The 13,090-nt window shown below is 41.4% G+C and overlaps 2 protein-coding genes across 3 annotated transcripts; both read right to left on the bottom strand.

The window, feature by feature from the left end:
* Positions 1-1,909: 1,909 nt before the first annotated feature.
* Positions 1,910-2,888, bottom strand: LOC136548564 (putative disease resistance protein RGA3). Its single transcript, XM_066540046.1, has 2 exons — positions 2,658-2,888; positions 1,910-2,500 (listed from the first exon to the last, which is right to left on the bottom strand). Exons 1-2 carry the CDS (start codon positions 2,886-2,888, stop codon positions 1,910-1,912), a joined length of 822 nt encoding a protein of 273 aa, XP_066396143.1.
* Positions 2,889-3,403: 515 nt separating this feature from the next.
* Positions 3,404-12,674, bottom strand: LOC136549740 (ferrochelatase-1, chloroplastic-like). Of its 2 annotated transcripts, XM_066541139.1 has the most exons (10): positions 12,457-12,662; positions 12,220-12,307; positions 11,071-11,386; positions 10,472-10,615; positions 10,215-10,316; positions 5,967-6,070; positions 5,443-5,569; positions 4,843-4,995; positions 4,543-4,643; positions 3,404-4,020 (listed from the first exon to the last, which is right to left on the bottom strand). In XM_066541139.1, the coding sequence occupies exons 2-10, from the start codon at positions 12,291-12,293 to the stop codon at positions 3,705-3,707; spliced, it is 1,437 nt and encodes a 478-aa protein (XP_066397236.1). In that variant the 5' UTR covers positions 12,294-12,307; positions 12,457-12,662; the 3' UTR covers positions 3,404-3,704. The 2 variants fall into 2 exon arrangements, with proteins under 2 accessions (XP_066397236.1, XP_066397235.1); XM_066541138.1 differs by lacking the exon at positions 10,215-10,316 and having other exon boundaries at positions 3,408-4,020; positions 12,457-12,674.
* Between the last annotated feature and the right edge of the window lie 416 nt (positions 12,675-13,090).

Here is a 13,090-nt window from a genome sequence, read left to right as displayed (position 1 = left end):
TGACTTCGGCACTACTACTCAGGAGAAGGAAGATATTAGTTTGGAAGGTCAAGTAGTGCCTAGGAAGGATACCTTTCGATATTTAGGATCAATGCTACAGAGAGACGGGGATATTGATGAAGATGGTAGCCATAGAATCAAAGCAGGGTGGATGAAGTGGCACCAAGCATCTGGTGTCCTATGTGACAAAAGGGTAACACAGAAGCTAAAAGGCAAGTTTTATAGGACGGCGATTAGACCTGCTATGTTGTATGGTGTAGAATGTTGGCCTATGAAAAGACGACATGTTCAACAGATAAATATCGCGGAAATGTGTATGTTGCGTTGGATTTACGGTCATACAAGAAGGGATCGCGTTCGAAACGATGATATATATGATAGATTAGAGGGTAGCACTAATTGAAGAAAAGCTTGTCCAACACCGGTTGAGATAGTTTGGACATGTCCAACGGAGACCTCCAGAGGCACCGGTACGTAGTGGAATCCTAAGCCAGGATAGTAACGTGAAGAGAGGCAGAGAAGACCGAAGTTGACTTGGGTGGAGACAATAAAAGGAGACTTGAAAGGATGTAATATACCCAAAGACTTGGCCTTAGATAGGAGTGCTTGAAAAACAGTTATTCACGTGCCTGAACCTTGATTGCTTCTGCTGGGTTTCAATTCTAGCCTACCTTAACTTGGTTGGGACTTAAATGTTTTGTTGTTGTTGTTGGGAAACAACCTATCACACCATTTCTACTTAGAGCTTACCTAGCAACCCTAAAGCATGGTGTTTCGGAAAGCAGAATCTAATCTTCGTGATAACAGCAGGATAAATGCCAAGATTGAGCCAAAGTACATCTTGGTCAGGTAATGCATAAGGTCCATGTTGGAATCAGTGTCTTCAGGCTTTCTGGTTGCGAGTGCTGAGGCAGAGGGCAGGGCTTCAACAACAGCATCTGCAAGATCGGAGTCGGAGATGAACGTTGAAGTGCATCAAGAGCAGGAACCCGACCCCAGTTCTCAATGCCTGATTCTAGAACCAACTCCTTGTACTCCATGTCGATTTCTTCCAATGTCTCAATGTGCTCACTCACAAAGCTGTATTTGTCATAAATGGCTCAGATTACATCAATAATCACACTGGTAAACGGAGTAAACCAGATACTAGCATATCGCAAAACCCCAGCAAGACATTCCATTGACTGTAAAAGTCAGGACATTTTATCTTGAGAGGTACCTTGTGTAACCAAACATTGTGCCAGAAGATGATGATCCTTGTCTAACCAAACATTCTTGCGAAATTTCAGCATTTTACACTATAACCCTTTTTTCTTGACTTGATCCAGATTGGCACGATGATTCTGCTTGTTGATTTCACTTGATTCGGATATGGCACAACTATAAATATAGCTACCGTATGGCAGTATGCGAGACTTCCATCCGAGGACCTCACACCTCTTTTGACATTGAACACGTCTAGATAGAACATCCTGCAATGTTATTTTAGGAACCACATTGTGATGATGAAAGTTCATATGGTACCGACCATAAAACACAAAATAACTACTCCTAGTACTATCTGATTCTCTTCTCCGATAATACTGAGGTTTATGTTCTTGCATAATAATACCATTGTAGGGATATTTGTTGAAGTATCCAAGGAGTTGCAGCCAATATTGGGCAGTGAAATTTTTCCTTAGCAAGCTAGAGATGAGAATTGCAGCTGTGAACGTACATCTCCTTCCTCAGGATGTTCAGTTGCTGCAGCATGGCTTGACTTGTGATACTTCGCCCGTCCGCCGCCTCCAGGATGACGTGGACACGAAGCAGCAGCAGTTGCAGCGTCTGGAGCATCTCGTCCACACTCTCTGTCCTTTGTTTCTTCTGCCATCTATTTGTCAATCTTCCTCGCTATCTCCAGGGCAACTCATTCCATCTTTGGCTGGTCTTCCGGATTTGCGCTCCCAAACGTAAGCACCTTGAAGAAATACCAGTATGTTTCTATTGGTAGAGCAGTTAATAGAAGGGCTTGTGTAGTACCAAATTTTATGATTTTGCTTGATCGACTCGTTATAACAATTTTGCTTCCTGATTCAAGACAGGCTGCAGAAGCAAGATACCACCTCTTCCACGTATCCTCTTCAACAACATCCTCTAATAGTTCAATGATAACTAGCACCCACCCCTTCCCATTGTGCAATGGATTGTTTTGGTAGATTGTCAGACCTCCATCCTTCAGAGTTGCCAACCGTCCTTCTTTGACATCTTCGTGAGTGACTAACACTATTCTTGAAAAATAGTCACGCACTTTCTCGCTATTGTAGACGTGAGCAACAAGAGTGCTCTTCCCAACAGCTTCTGGACCAATAATTGGTAGAACCCCTGTACTTTCTCCGGTACAAGGCTCTGTTTGCATCACAAAATTGATGACCCTCTCCATTTCCATTTGACGGCCAAACATGCTGAGGCCAATCATCAGATGCATAAAGTAAGGTTGGCGGCACCGCGGAGGATAGTTCTTCAGAAATGTGAGAAACTCACTCATATGAAAGATGATGGTACCCAAGTTTTTTGACACTTGCTGGACTTGTTTCACGCATGGTGTACCAGCAACGCTGGTAGAGAGAAAAAGACGCTTGGCAGGACTGAATTTGGAGAGGGTAAAAGAGGGTCACGCTGTTCTGACCTTTGGCATCGTCTTGGCTGGCTTGGTTTCCTCTGAAACAATCCAGGACGTAGTAGCCCCTGTACATCTCCTTCCTCAGGATGTTCAGTTGCTGCAGCATGGCTTGACTTGTGATACTTCGCCCGTCCGCCGCCTCCAGGATGACGTGGACACGAAGCAGCAGCAGTTGCAGCGTCTGGAGCATCTCGTCCACACTTTCTGTCTTTGTTTCTTCTGCCATCTATTTGTCAATCAAGAATGAAAAAGATCTGTTCGCAACTTCACCCAGAATCGCAGTCAAGATGACCTCCATTGATCGAGAAAGCTCTCTTTGCGAGATAGCTAGGCACTCCAATCAGTCACCCAAAACTGCTTCTCAATTCTGATACTTCACTACATATTAACCTCGACAATATATATAGACATTTACTTAGGAGTATCAGTCACCTTGTCTGGATAATAATAGCAAATGCGGCACCCATGCCATGCCAAAAAAGATGGTGAATATTTGTAGGAGGATGTCAGTAGTCATTGTCTAAGCTGTCGCCTGTGTGTCAGTATTACATCACCTATGGAATAGGTCACCTTGGCAGTCATAAAACAATTGTAGCAATAGCAGTATAGCACATGCATGCCAAAGTATGGAGAAACTTTCATGGAAGACAGCTGCTGCCAATCATACGTATGGACAGACTCACTCCCGGACTCTGTACACGATGTGGTCGCTCGCGATTTAGCTGAGCTTGGGTTCATTAATATAAGGCCGTAGAACCTGAACTTGACTTCCAAAAAAAAATTATCCAAAAAAGAGAGGGGCCTACAAAGACCTTTGAGCTGTAATGTTCTGTGCTTTCATAGATTCATTTATGAGACCAATGTTTCCTGTGAACAATATCAGAAACAGCAAATTGCAAGCTCCTACCTTGTTGGCCTAAAGGATCTCTAGTTACGAGCACCAAGCTCCTTGCAGTTTTACTAATATATCAATCTCAAAATTTAGTGCTTTGGGAAACTACCTATCACACCATTTCTGCTTAGTACTTACCTAGTAGCTAGTCTAAAGCATGGTGTTTCGGAAAGCAGAAACTAGTCTTGGTGATAACAGCAGGATAAATGCCAAGATCGAGCCAAAGAACATCTTGGTCAGGTAATGCATGAGATCCATGTTGGAATCAGTGTCTTCAGGCTTTCTGGTTGCGAGTGCTGAGGCAGAGGGCAGGGCTTCGACAACAGCATCTGCAAGGTCGGAGATGAACGTTGAAGTGCATCCAAGAGCAGGAACCCGACCCCAGTTCTCAATGCCTGATTCTAGAGCCAACTCCTTGTACTCCATGTCGATTTCTTCCAATGTCTCAATGTGCTCACTCACAAAGCTGTATTTGTCATAAATGGCTCAGATTACAGCAATAACCACAGCAACATAATCTAGACTGGTAAACAGAGTAAACCACGAACTAGCATATCGCAAAACCCCAACAAGACATTCATTGACTGTAAAAACTGAGCTCCCAGATTGTGTAGTTGTGTTCTCTGGACCAGTTCTCACGCAAAAGATCTCTTTAGGGGAGGCATCTGATTCTAAAATTGTTTGAAATAAGTTCTCCGTTCATTAATACAATGGAACATGCAAGCTTTTGCAAACACATAAGATGCGCATACATGTTATAACATTAAATTCATATTTCATAAGGCTTTCAGATGGTCAACATTGTGCCAGAGATACCAATGTGATAAATACAAACAGAAATGAGGAACTAACATGTATCATGAGAAGTGCATGTAGTAAACTAACCCAAAGGAAATGAAGATCATATAGAGCTACATGTTGCTTATCTTGTTTGTACAAAAAAAAAGAAAGAAATTACCAGATGGCCAGAAATGCTAAACTTGATTACCTTACTGGAACAGCCAGGAGGCTCTTCACACCGTTTTGACCAAGTTCTACTAAAACTTCATCAGTATATGGCTTCAGCCATTGAACTGGCCCCACCCGACTCTACATGTAAAAGAAAATGTTAACACTAGTAAATTGTGACCAGAAAAACTAAAGAACTGGTAACTCAGAACTCTATAAACTTGGCATTTTCCATTTCTAGTTTTCTTGCAAGGTAATCATATTTGATCATTTAAACATAAGTGCACAGCTTTGAAGTTATTAGTGACACAAGTTCATATCAAATTTGAATAGCCTATACCTGATACGCCAAAGTGTGACCATTTAAGATTCCTCTGTATCTCAGCTCCCCCATTATCAAAGAAATACAATCCTCCATCTGATCTCTGTAAGGATCTCCAGCATCCTCAACATAGGTAAGTGGCACACCATGTGCACTGAAGAATATCATAACCTGCCATTTATTTTCACAACAATAAAAAGTATTGTCAGACTGAAATTACAGCACAATTTTTGCATGATTGTCTGTAAACTAACTGCAATGCTCCTTTCAGCAGAAACAATATCTTGTGCTACTCAGAAATTAACAAGGACGTTAGAATGTGCCAATATGTTAGTAAAGGTAACAAACAAAGTGTCATGGAAGTATTTTTTGCTATATATCTAATAATAACATTTGCATTTACCTAATCTTAACACATCTGTGTATATTACTGGTCAAGTTTATCCAGAGAAAGTTACCTATAACAATGTCAAATCACAGTTCCAATAAAATTCTCTTCGAAAGGAATTGTATAGATAGTGAATAGCTCTAGTGAAATTTCGAATGTGTAGATCAAATAAGTGATCCTCTGTTGCTAACTGTAGAATAAAGATGGAGGTAGAATTACGAATAGGGCACCTCTTCAGGATTGGAAAAGGCAGATAGCTCTTTTTCAATTAGGTCAGTCATTGATTTCACATAGCCATCACGTTGGTACCATGATTCGATAATGGAAATTGGCAAGTCAGAAAAATATGAATCTTCCCTGCATGGAAACCTAAGCATTAGTATTCCAAGTTCTTGTAGATCAAAGACGATAGGATCTAATATGCTAGAAGTGATATGTTTGGTGGTGCCTCGCCCAACCTAGCAACCCTGCTGCTGCCGACAGTTAAGGAGATGAACTTATGGGGTCTAGCAGGTACCAAAGGGATTTCTGTCTTTGTGGCCTTGCAGCGAGGAAATGGTTAGTGGTAGTGTTTTTGTTGGTTGTGGTAGTTTCTTGAGTTAAAAAATGTGTATGTAATGTTCAGTACCTAGGGGTGTGGTTGTGTGTGTTGTTTGGGTTCTTTACCCTCTTTTTCTTCTTAATATAAAAGATACGCAGCTCTCCTACATGTTAGAGAAAATAAAAGGGTCTCATATGGGAGAAGGGATCCTACTTGACAATGTTTTGGAGAACACGAATGCTTGACCCACTTGTTGATATGGAGTACTGAGGGTAGAGTGGAAGAACAACGAGCTTGGAAATCTTATCCTTCTTAATCTATCATTAACCAAAAACAAGAAATAGTTAATCATCAAATAAGAGTTGTATGGACAACAAGGAATAACTATGAAATCCGTTTGGTGGAATACTTGAACATATGATAACTTAAATTAGGGTAAAAAATGTCAACTAGAATAATGCAAACATTGAGTCCATAGAAGAAAATTATATTCAAGATAACTACATTCCACGTATACATGTTATTCTAGCTTCTAAATCTTGATAATAAAAATATTTCAGTCTAAAGTTCCAATATTACTTAAAATTATTTTTCTGATACACCCTTTCACCGTCACTATATCATCATTACTAAAAAAGTAAAAGACTTACAAGCAATTGTAGTAGCGATGTCATTGACATTGTCAATTTCTCGCAACAATTTTTTTCTCTTTTTGGGCTCAACCACAAAGGATCCATCTAAACCAATTCTGGTTGCAAAGATGGAATTAGCTATCATGTGCTTATTGTTAGCTCATACATGGACAGGCAAGTGCATATACAAGCTGGAGTTATTAGGGACTACGCCACTCGATGAGGGTACTATGGTCTTTTGAACGGGTGACAAGGTTTTTCTGCTGCTAGAATGATATGCATTCGGAAAGTGATTGAATGCTCATGAGACATAAAAAGAAAGAAACCGAAGAAAAAAAGATTTAACAGGAGGAAAAAAATTAACAGAGGCAAGGCGCTAGAATTTAACTCCGCCTATGGTGGGGCGCCTTTGGTGTCTCAGCATAGCAGGTCCCAAGCCCTGCTAAAGGAGGAGGGTTGTGTTAGGCGCGACGAGCCAATGTAAAAACTTAGCCACTTTTATGGAGATGAAACCCAAAAGAATCCCGCTGGGGCGTAACCCTCTTAGCGGCGCGCCATGTCGGAACCCGGATAAGGTGTTAAATGAGTAAGGACTGGGTCGTCACCCCCGTGACACGCCGTGTCGCGATCTGGGCACGGTGTCAAGTGAGCAAGGATCGGGTCGTCACATCCTTAGTGGCGCGCCACATCAGGCGCCCGGGTGTGGTGCAAAATGAGCAAGGGTCTTCACACCTACCTCGGCGGGTGCGAATGGTAAGGAAGCTAGTCGAGCCAACTAGGATCCGTTTAGGTAGCTGGAATGTAGGGTCCCTTATGGATAAGTTAAGAGAGTTAGTGGACACAGCGGTTAGGAGGCGTGTAAATATCTTATGCGTCCAAGAGACTAAATGTAAGGGGCAGATGGCGAAGGAGGTAGACAATACCAGCTTCAAGCTCTGGTACACAGGGACAACTTCAAATAAAAATGGAGTAGGAGTTTTGATTGATAAGAGCCTCACGGATGGTGTGGTGGAGGTGAGAAGGCAAGGAGATAGGATCATCTTAGTTAAACTTGTCATTAGTGATATGGTCTTAAACGTAATTAGTGTGTATGCCCCCCAAGTAGGCCATGATGAGAGTGCTAAGCGGTTTTTCAGGAAAGACTTAGATCGCTTAGTTAGAGCTGTCCCTAGTAGCGAGAAGCTCTTTATAGGAGGTGATCTTAATGGCCATGTAGGTACATCAGGTGCAAGTTTCGAGGCGGTTCATGTAGGTTTCGGATATGGTAGTAGAAACCAAGAGGGAAAGAAAGTCTTAGACTTCGCCATAGCTTTTGATCTGATGATAGCTAACACTTTCTTTCATAAGAGACAGTCACATTTAGTGACCTTTAGTAGCGGCTAGTACTCTAGTCAAATTGACTTTGTCCTTACAAGAAGTAGGGATAAACAAACATGCGTAGACTGTAAGGTGATACCTGGAGAATGTGTGGTCGCTCAACACAAGCTAATGGTGGCTGACTTCCGCTTTTTGGTGCAAGCTCGTGGGAACAAACAAGCTAGAGTTGCTAGAACAAAGTAGTGGAAATTAGAAAGGGAGGCATCAAAGGTCTTTAAGGAAAAGGTCATTGAAGAGGGCCCTTGGAAGGATGAAGGCGATGCAAATAGCATGTGGAAAAAGATAGCAACATGCAGTTCGGAAGGTTGCTTCAGAGGTGCTTAGAGTGACCAAAGGGAGCGGATGCGACTCGAAAGACACTTGGTGGTGAAATGAAGATGTGCAAAAGGCTATTAAGGAAAAGAATGAGTGCTATAAACACTTGTATCATGACCAAAGGGAGCAGATGCGACTCGAAAGACACTTGGTAGTGAAATGAAGATGTGCAAAAGGCTATTAAGGAAAAAGAGTGCTATAAACGCTTGTATCATGACAGGTGTGTAAACAACATAGAGAAGTACAAGGTGACAAAGAAGACTGCAAAACGAGCAGTGAGTGAGGCAAAGGGGCGGGCCTATGAGGACCTTTACCAATGTTTGAGTACGAAGAAAGAAGAGAATGACATTTATAGGATGGCTACGGCTCGCGATAGGAAGACAAGAGACTTCAACCAAGTCAAGTGCATAAAGGATGAGATGGAGCAGCTCTTGGTGAAGGAGGATAACATCAGACATAGATGGCAAGAGTATTTTGATAAATTGTTCAATGGTGAGAACGAGAACACCACCGCTCAGCTGGACGACTCGTTTGATGACACTAACAGGCACTTTGTGCGGAGGATTCAAGAATCGAAGGTCAGAAAAGTCTTGAAAAGGATGAAAGGGGGCAAAGCGATGGGCCCTGATGATATCACAATCAAGGTGTGGAGATGTCTCGAGGTTATATCTATAATATGGCTAACCAAGATGTTCAATAATATCTTTCGATCGAACAAGATGCCTAAGGAGAGAAAAAGAAGCATATAAGTACCAATCTACAAGAACAAGGGAGATATCCAAAGTTATACTAATTATCGGGGAATTAAGTGGATGAGCCACACTATGAAGTTATGGGAGAGAGTCATCGAGCAACACCTACGAGGAACGACGCAAATATCAACAAACCAATTTGGTTTCATGCCCGGAAGGTCAACCACAGAAGCAATCTTCTTAATAAGACAAGTTATAGAGCGGTTTAGAGAGCAGAAGAAGGATCTCCACATGGTTTTCATTGACTTGAAGAAGGCTTATGACAAGATACCAAGAAATGTTACGTGGTGGGCTTTGGACAAACATAAAGTCCCATCAAAGTATATGACCCTCATCAAAGGACATGTACAACAATGTTATGACTAGTGTTCGAACAAACGATGGTAACAGAGATTACTTCCCGATTAAAATTGGACTTCATCAAGGGTCAGCCTTAAGCCCGTATCTCTTTGCCTTGGTAATGGATGAGGTTACTAGAAACATACAAGAGAATATCCCTTGGTGTATATTGTTCGCTGATGATATAGTGCTAGTGGACGAAAGCAAGACGAGAGTAAATAGGAAACTAGAGTTATGGCGGCAGACCCTTGAGTCTAATGGTTTTAGATTGAGCAGAGCTAAAACCGAATACATGAGATGCGACTTTGGCGGAGCTGCACAGGAAGAGGGAGATGTGAGTTTGGAAGGTCAAGTAGTGCCTAAGAAGGATACCTTTCGGTATCTAGGGATCAATGCTACAGAAGGATGGAGATATTGATGCGGACGTCAGCCATAGAATCAAAGCAGGGTGGTTCAAGTGGCGACAAGCTTCTGGCATTCTCTGTGACAAGAGGATACCAAAAAAACTAAAAGGCAAGTTTTATAGAACGACAATTAGACCGACTATGTTGTATGGAGCAGAATGTTGGCCTACAAAGATTCGACATGTTCAACAACAGAGTGTTGCAGAAATGCGTATTTTGCGATGGATTTGTGGTCACACAAGAATGGACCGAGTTCGAAACGATGATATACGTGATCGCCTAGGGGTAGCACCAATTAAAGAAAAGCTTGTCCAACATCAGGTTGAGGTGGTTTGGCCATGTCCAAAAGAGACCTCCAGAGGCACCAGTGCATTGTGGAGTCCTAAGATAAGCTAATAATATGAGGAGAGGTAGAGGAAGACCGAAATTGATATGGGGGAGGCAATAAAAAGAGATTTAAAAGATTAGGATATACCTAGAGATCTATATTTGAATATGAGTGCTTGGAAAGCAGCTATTAAAGTGCCAGAACCGTGACTTGAGGCTCTTCGTAGGTTTCAACTCTAGTCGACCCCAACTTGCTTGGGACTGAAAGGCTATGTTGTTGTTGTTGTTGTTGTTGTTGAGGGCGCTAGAATTTACCTGATCAATGGCTTCTTCTGTGAAAGGATACCAATACCGCATCCCAACATATATATTTGCGTTCAAAATTTTCTTTTCTAGAGCAATCTTCAAAGCATTTGCCTGAAATATCAGTTATTTTACTGAGAATGTGATTTACACTGAATTGTGATTTAACAAGTTTTGAACAAACTGATAAACCACAATCAATAAAACAGGTCAAAAGTAAAGAAATGCAACAATAATTTCATAACATGGTCAGCCTTGTGAACTTATACCTGCTCATCAGTAATTTTCCTCAATGGTGACCCACCACCGATTGAAGCATACCCTTCTTTACTCTTAGAAGCTCTAAAAGTATAAATAAGTTTGGCCAGTGGTCTTTGAAGAAACCTGAAGAGCCTAGGCAGTCGAATGATATCCTGAAAAATAGAAAAGAATTATGATAGTTTTTAAAACTGAACTGTAACGATTGATAAAACAAATTCAGTACACATACAAGAAAGAGGGATTCTGAATTTATAAATTTTATAAATTCATATAATTAATGTGAGATCTTCGTAAATTAGTATTTGCTATGTTCAGTAGCACAGACCCGCAAAAGTTTTTGTTTTAGTTGGCACTCATTCAAGATTCAGCTACCATGGAAAACAGTTAAAATGGAAACTTCAATTGGTAAAACACACAAATAAGGTTTTTTTTTTCTTTAGGCTCCACAACTGCTAGGCTGATTAGTTCAGAAGCCAATATTAACTAGTTGCATACAATCATTCGAAGTTATCAGATAGCAATCGATAAATTGGCTAGATACAATTAGTGAACAGGTCCACTGGCAGAGAAATTATAATTTTGTAGGTACTGGGGCATGACCACTTACTGGATCAGCAAATAGGTTGAACAAGAATGGTTGAACATCATCGAGGGTCTCTGGACCACCAAGATTTAATAACAGTACTCCAATTTTTTCTTCAACAACACTGGAAGATACACCTTTGTCATCATCAAAAGTGGTAACCACATTTGCGGAGGAAGAACTAGCAGAAAGATTCCACTGATGTTCAAGCACTGGACTTCTGTAAGCCAAACGAGAGGATCCATTTGTTGCCAATTGCAACGGCTTGACATTCTCATGCAAGTTCTGCTCATGTTTGGTAGAACCAGTAAAACGTGTGGAGGTTGTTTTGCCACATGACCTGCCAATAGCAGAACAACCAATCAAATAAAGAACCGATGATGTATGCTTGGATGCCAATAGAACAGATCATCCAATTTGAAAACAAAGGTCATTTCATCTGTCCATCCCCAGTGGCTATATCATCTAAGCTCAGCTCGAACACATCCCAAAAGATTGTAAAATTAGTTGTGTGAGGGATGAAGTGTTAAATAGAATTGTGCCCTGATTTACTATGGGTTCAAATTGAAATGTCTACAACTACCTAGCAACATATCTGATTTAGCAATATAACTTAAATACTTACATATATTCTTATGGGTATATCCTTTTAAATTCATAGAATTTCAGTTTTCTGTGTATTGCAAAATATTCAACATAACAGATAACAACTTTTTGGGGGTAGGTCTCATACGATTAACCTTCTTTAAAAAAAATACAAACCCAAATAACACGGTTTGTAAAACCACGGTATTATGCCATCTTGCAAGCAGATTAGATACCCTCAACTCTTCTAGTAGCATATCTTGATTTGAGGATAGAAATGAAATTCATCTTACTCAAGTACTAATTTCCGAAATGGGGGTTGCTCTGGTGCGGAAACAATGGATCGCTAGTAAAAAAAATATTAGAATGAAAACCAAATAATCATCATAAATAATGCTAGAATCCCACGGCTTGACAGCCTCAAGAGTAGTGGCAAATTGATTAATTAATTCTAGGATTCCATACAACGTTATCACTCCAACCATCATAAAAAAATGAATTAGTTAGTCCCACGGTACGATCCCAGACCTAACTGGAGGTGATCACAAAAAAAAATGACAAGAGGAGAAGGAGCCGAGGGGCACTCACGTCGTGGCCCCAGTCTTCGCCGCCAAGATTTGGACGGCGCCGGTGCACCTGGAGCCCAGAACCCCGCGCTCCATGATCCTTCCTGCAGCTGCAGGACTTTTCATTTTAGGAATATAAAAAAAATCAATAAAGCCAACCCTCCATCGGAGGAGAACGTGGGGGCCCGGCCTGCATCCATCAAGCGCCATGAACAGGAAAGGCGAGCGGAAAGAAGAAGGGCGAAGAGAAGGAACCAACCGGGGGAGTGGCGGAGAGGAAGCGCGGTCGGCGCAGCGTGGAGGGAGATCTGCTTGTACCAGCTCGCTGTCCTGAGTAGTGGGGAGGGCGTGGCGTGAGGGCGTGGGCGTCGGCGTCGGCGTGGATCTCTGTCTTCTTCGCGCCTTCCTGTGTCCTCTCGAGTCGTCTGCTGTTTGCTTTCCGCTTTCGGTCGGTTTGGGTTCGTCGTGGCGTGAAGAAGACGAAGAAGAAACAAAATGTTGGGTCAAACGTGGCAGCCCGAAATGACGAATCCGCAACTACCCGGAGGCCGGGAGGCGGACCCCAATTTGGCCAGTCGTTTCCACGAAATATGGCAAGTAAAATTAAATCATTCTTATAGTAAAATTTAGCAAGAAAATAAGTTGTATGACAGGATATTAAGAAAATATAACACGTTATAATTATAGCAGTAAACCAAATAGCTGAAAAAAAAACTATTGGCATTACTAATATGTGGCGTAGCAAGTTATGATCGAGGCCCTTAATGTACCACAAGTGTATAACGTGGAAAGCCAAAGGAGAGAAAAATAAAAACATTGTTCCTAGTGAGAAAATAAAAAAAAAACCTCTATGCACCATATATTTTTTAATCTATCATTTAATAAGTTATTTG

The sequence above is a fragment of the Miscanthus floridulus genome, chromosome 4 (assembly GCF_019320115.1).
Source record: "Miscanthus floridulus cultivar M001 chromosome 4, ASM1932011v1, whole genome shotgun sequence".
In the NCBI taxonomy this organism is placed as follows: domain Eukaryota; kingdom Viridiplantae; phylum Streptophyta; class Magnoliopsida; order Poales; family Poaceae; genus Miscanthus; species Miscanthus floridulus.
This window is presented reverse-complemented; position numbering and strand designations above follow the sequence as displayed.

Excerpts from the sequence above, each read along its gene's own strand:
- LOC136549740 (XM_066541139.1), bottom strand. The coding sequence starts at position 12,293 with ATGGAGCGCGGGGTTCTGGGCTCCAGGTGCACCGGCGCCGTCCAAATC. Across the intron at positions 6,071-10,214 it reads CAGAAGAAGCCATTGATCAG|ATTAAGAAGGATAAGATTTC; the intron begins GTAAATTCTAGC and ends GGTTAATGATAG. Across the intron at positions 5,570-5,966 it reads GTTCTCCAAAACATTGTCAA|GGAAGATTCATATTTTTCTG; the intron begins GTAGGATCCCTT and ends GTTTCCATGCAG.
- LOC136548564 (XM_066540046.1), bottom strand. The coding sequence starts at position 2,888 with ATGGCAGAAGAAACAAAGACAGAAAGTGTGGACGAGATGCTCCAGACG. Across the intron at positions 2,501-2,657 it reads ATGCCAAAGGTCAGAACAGC|AACTATCCTCCGCGGTGCCG; the intron begins GTGACCCTCTTT and ends ACATTTCTGAAG.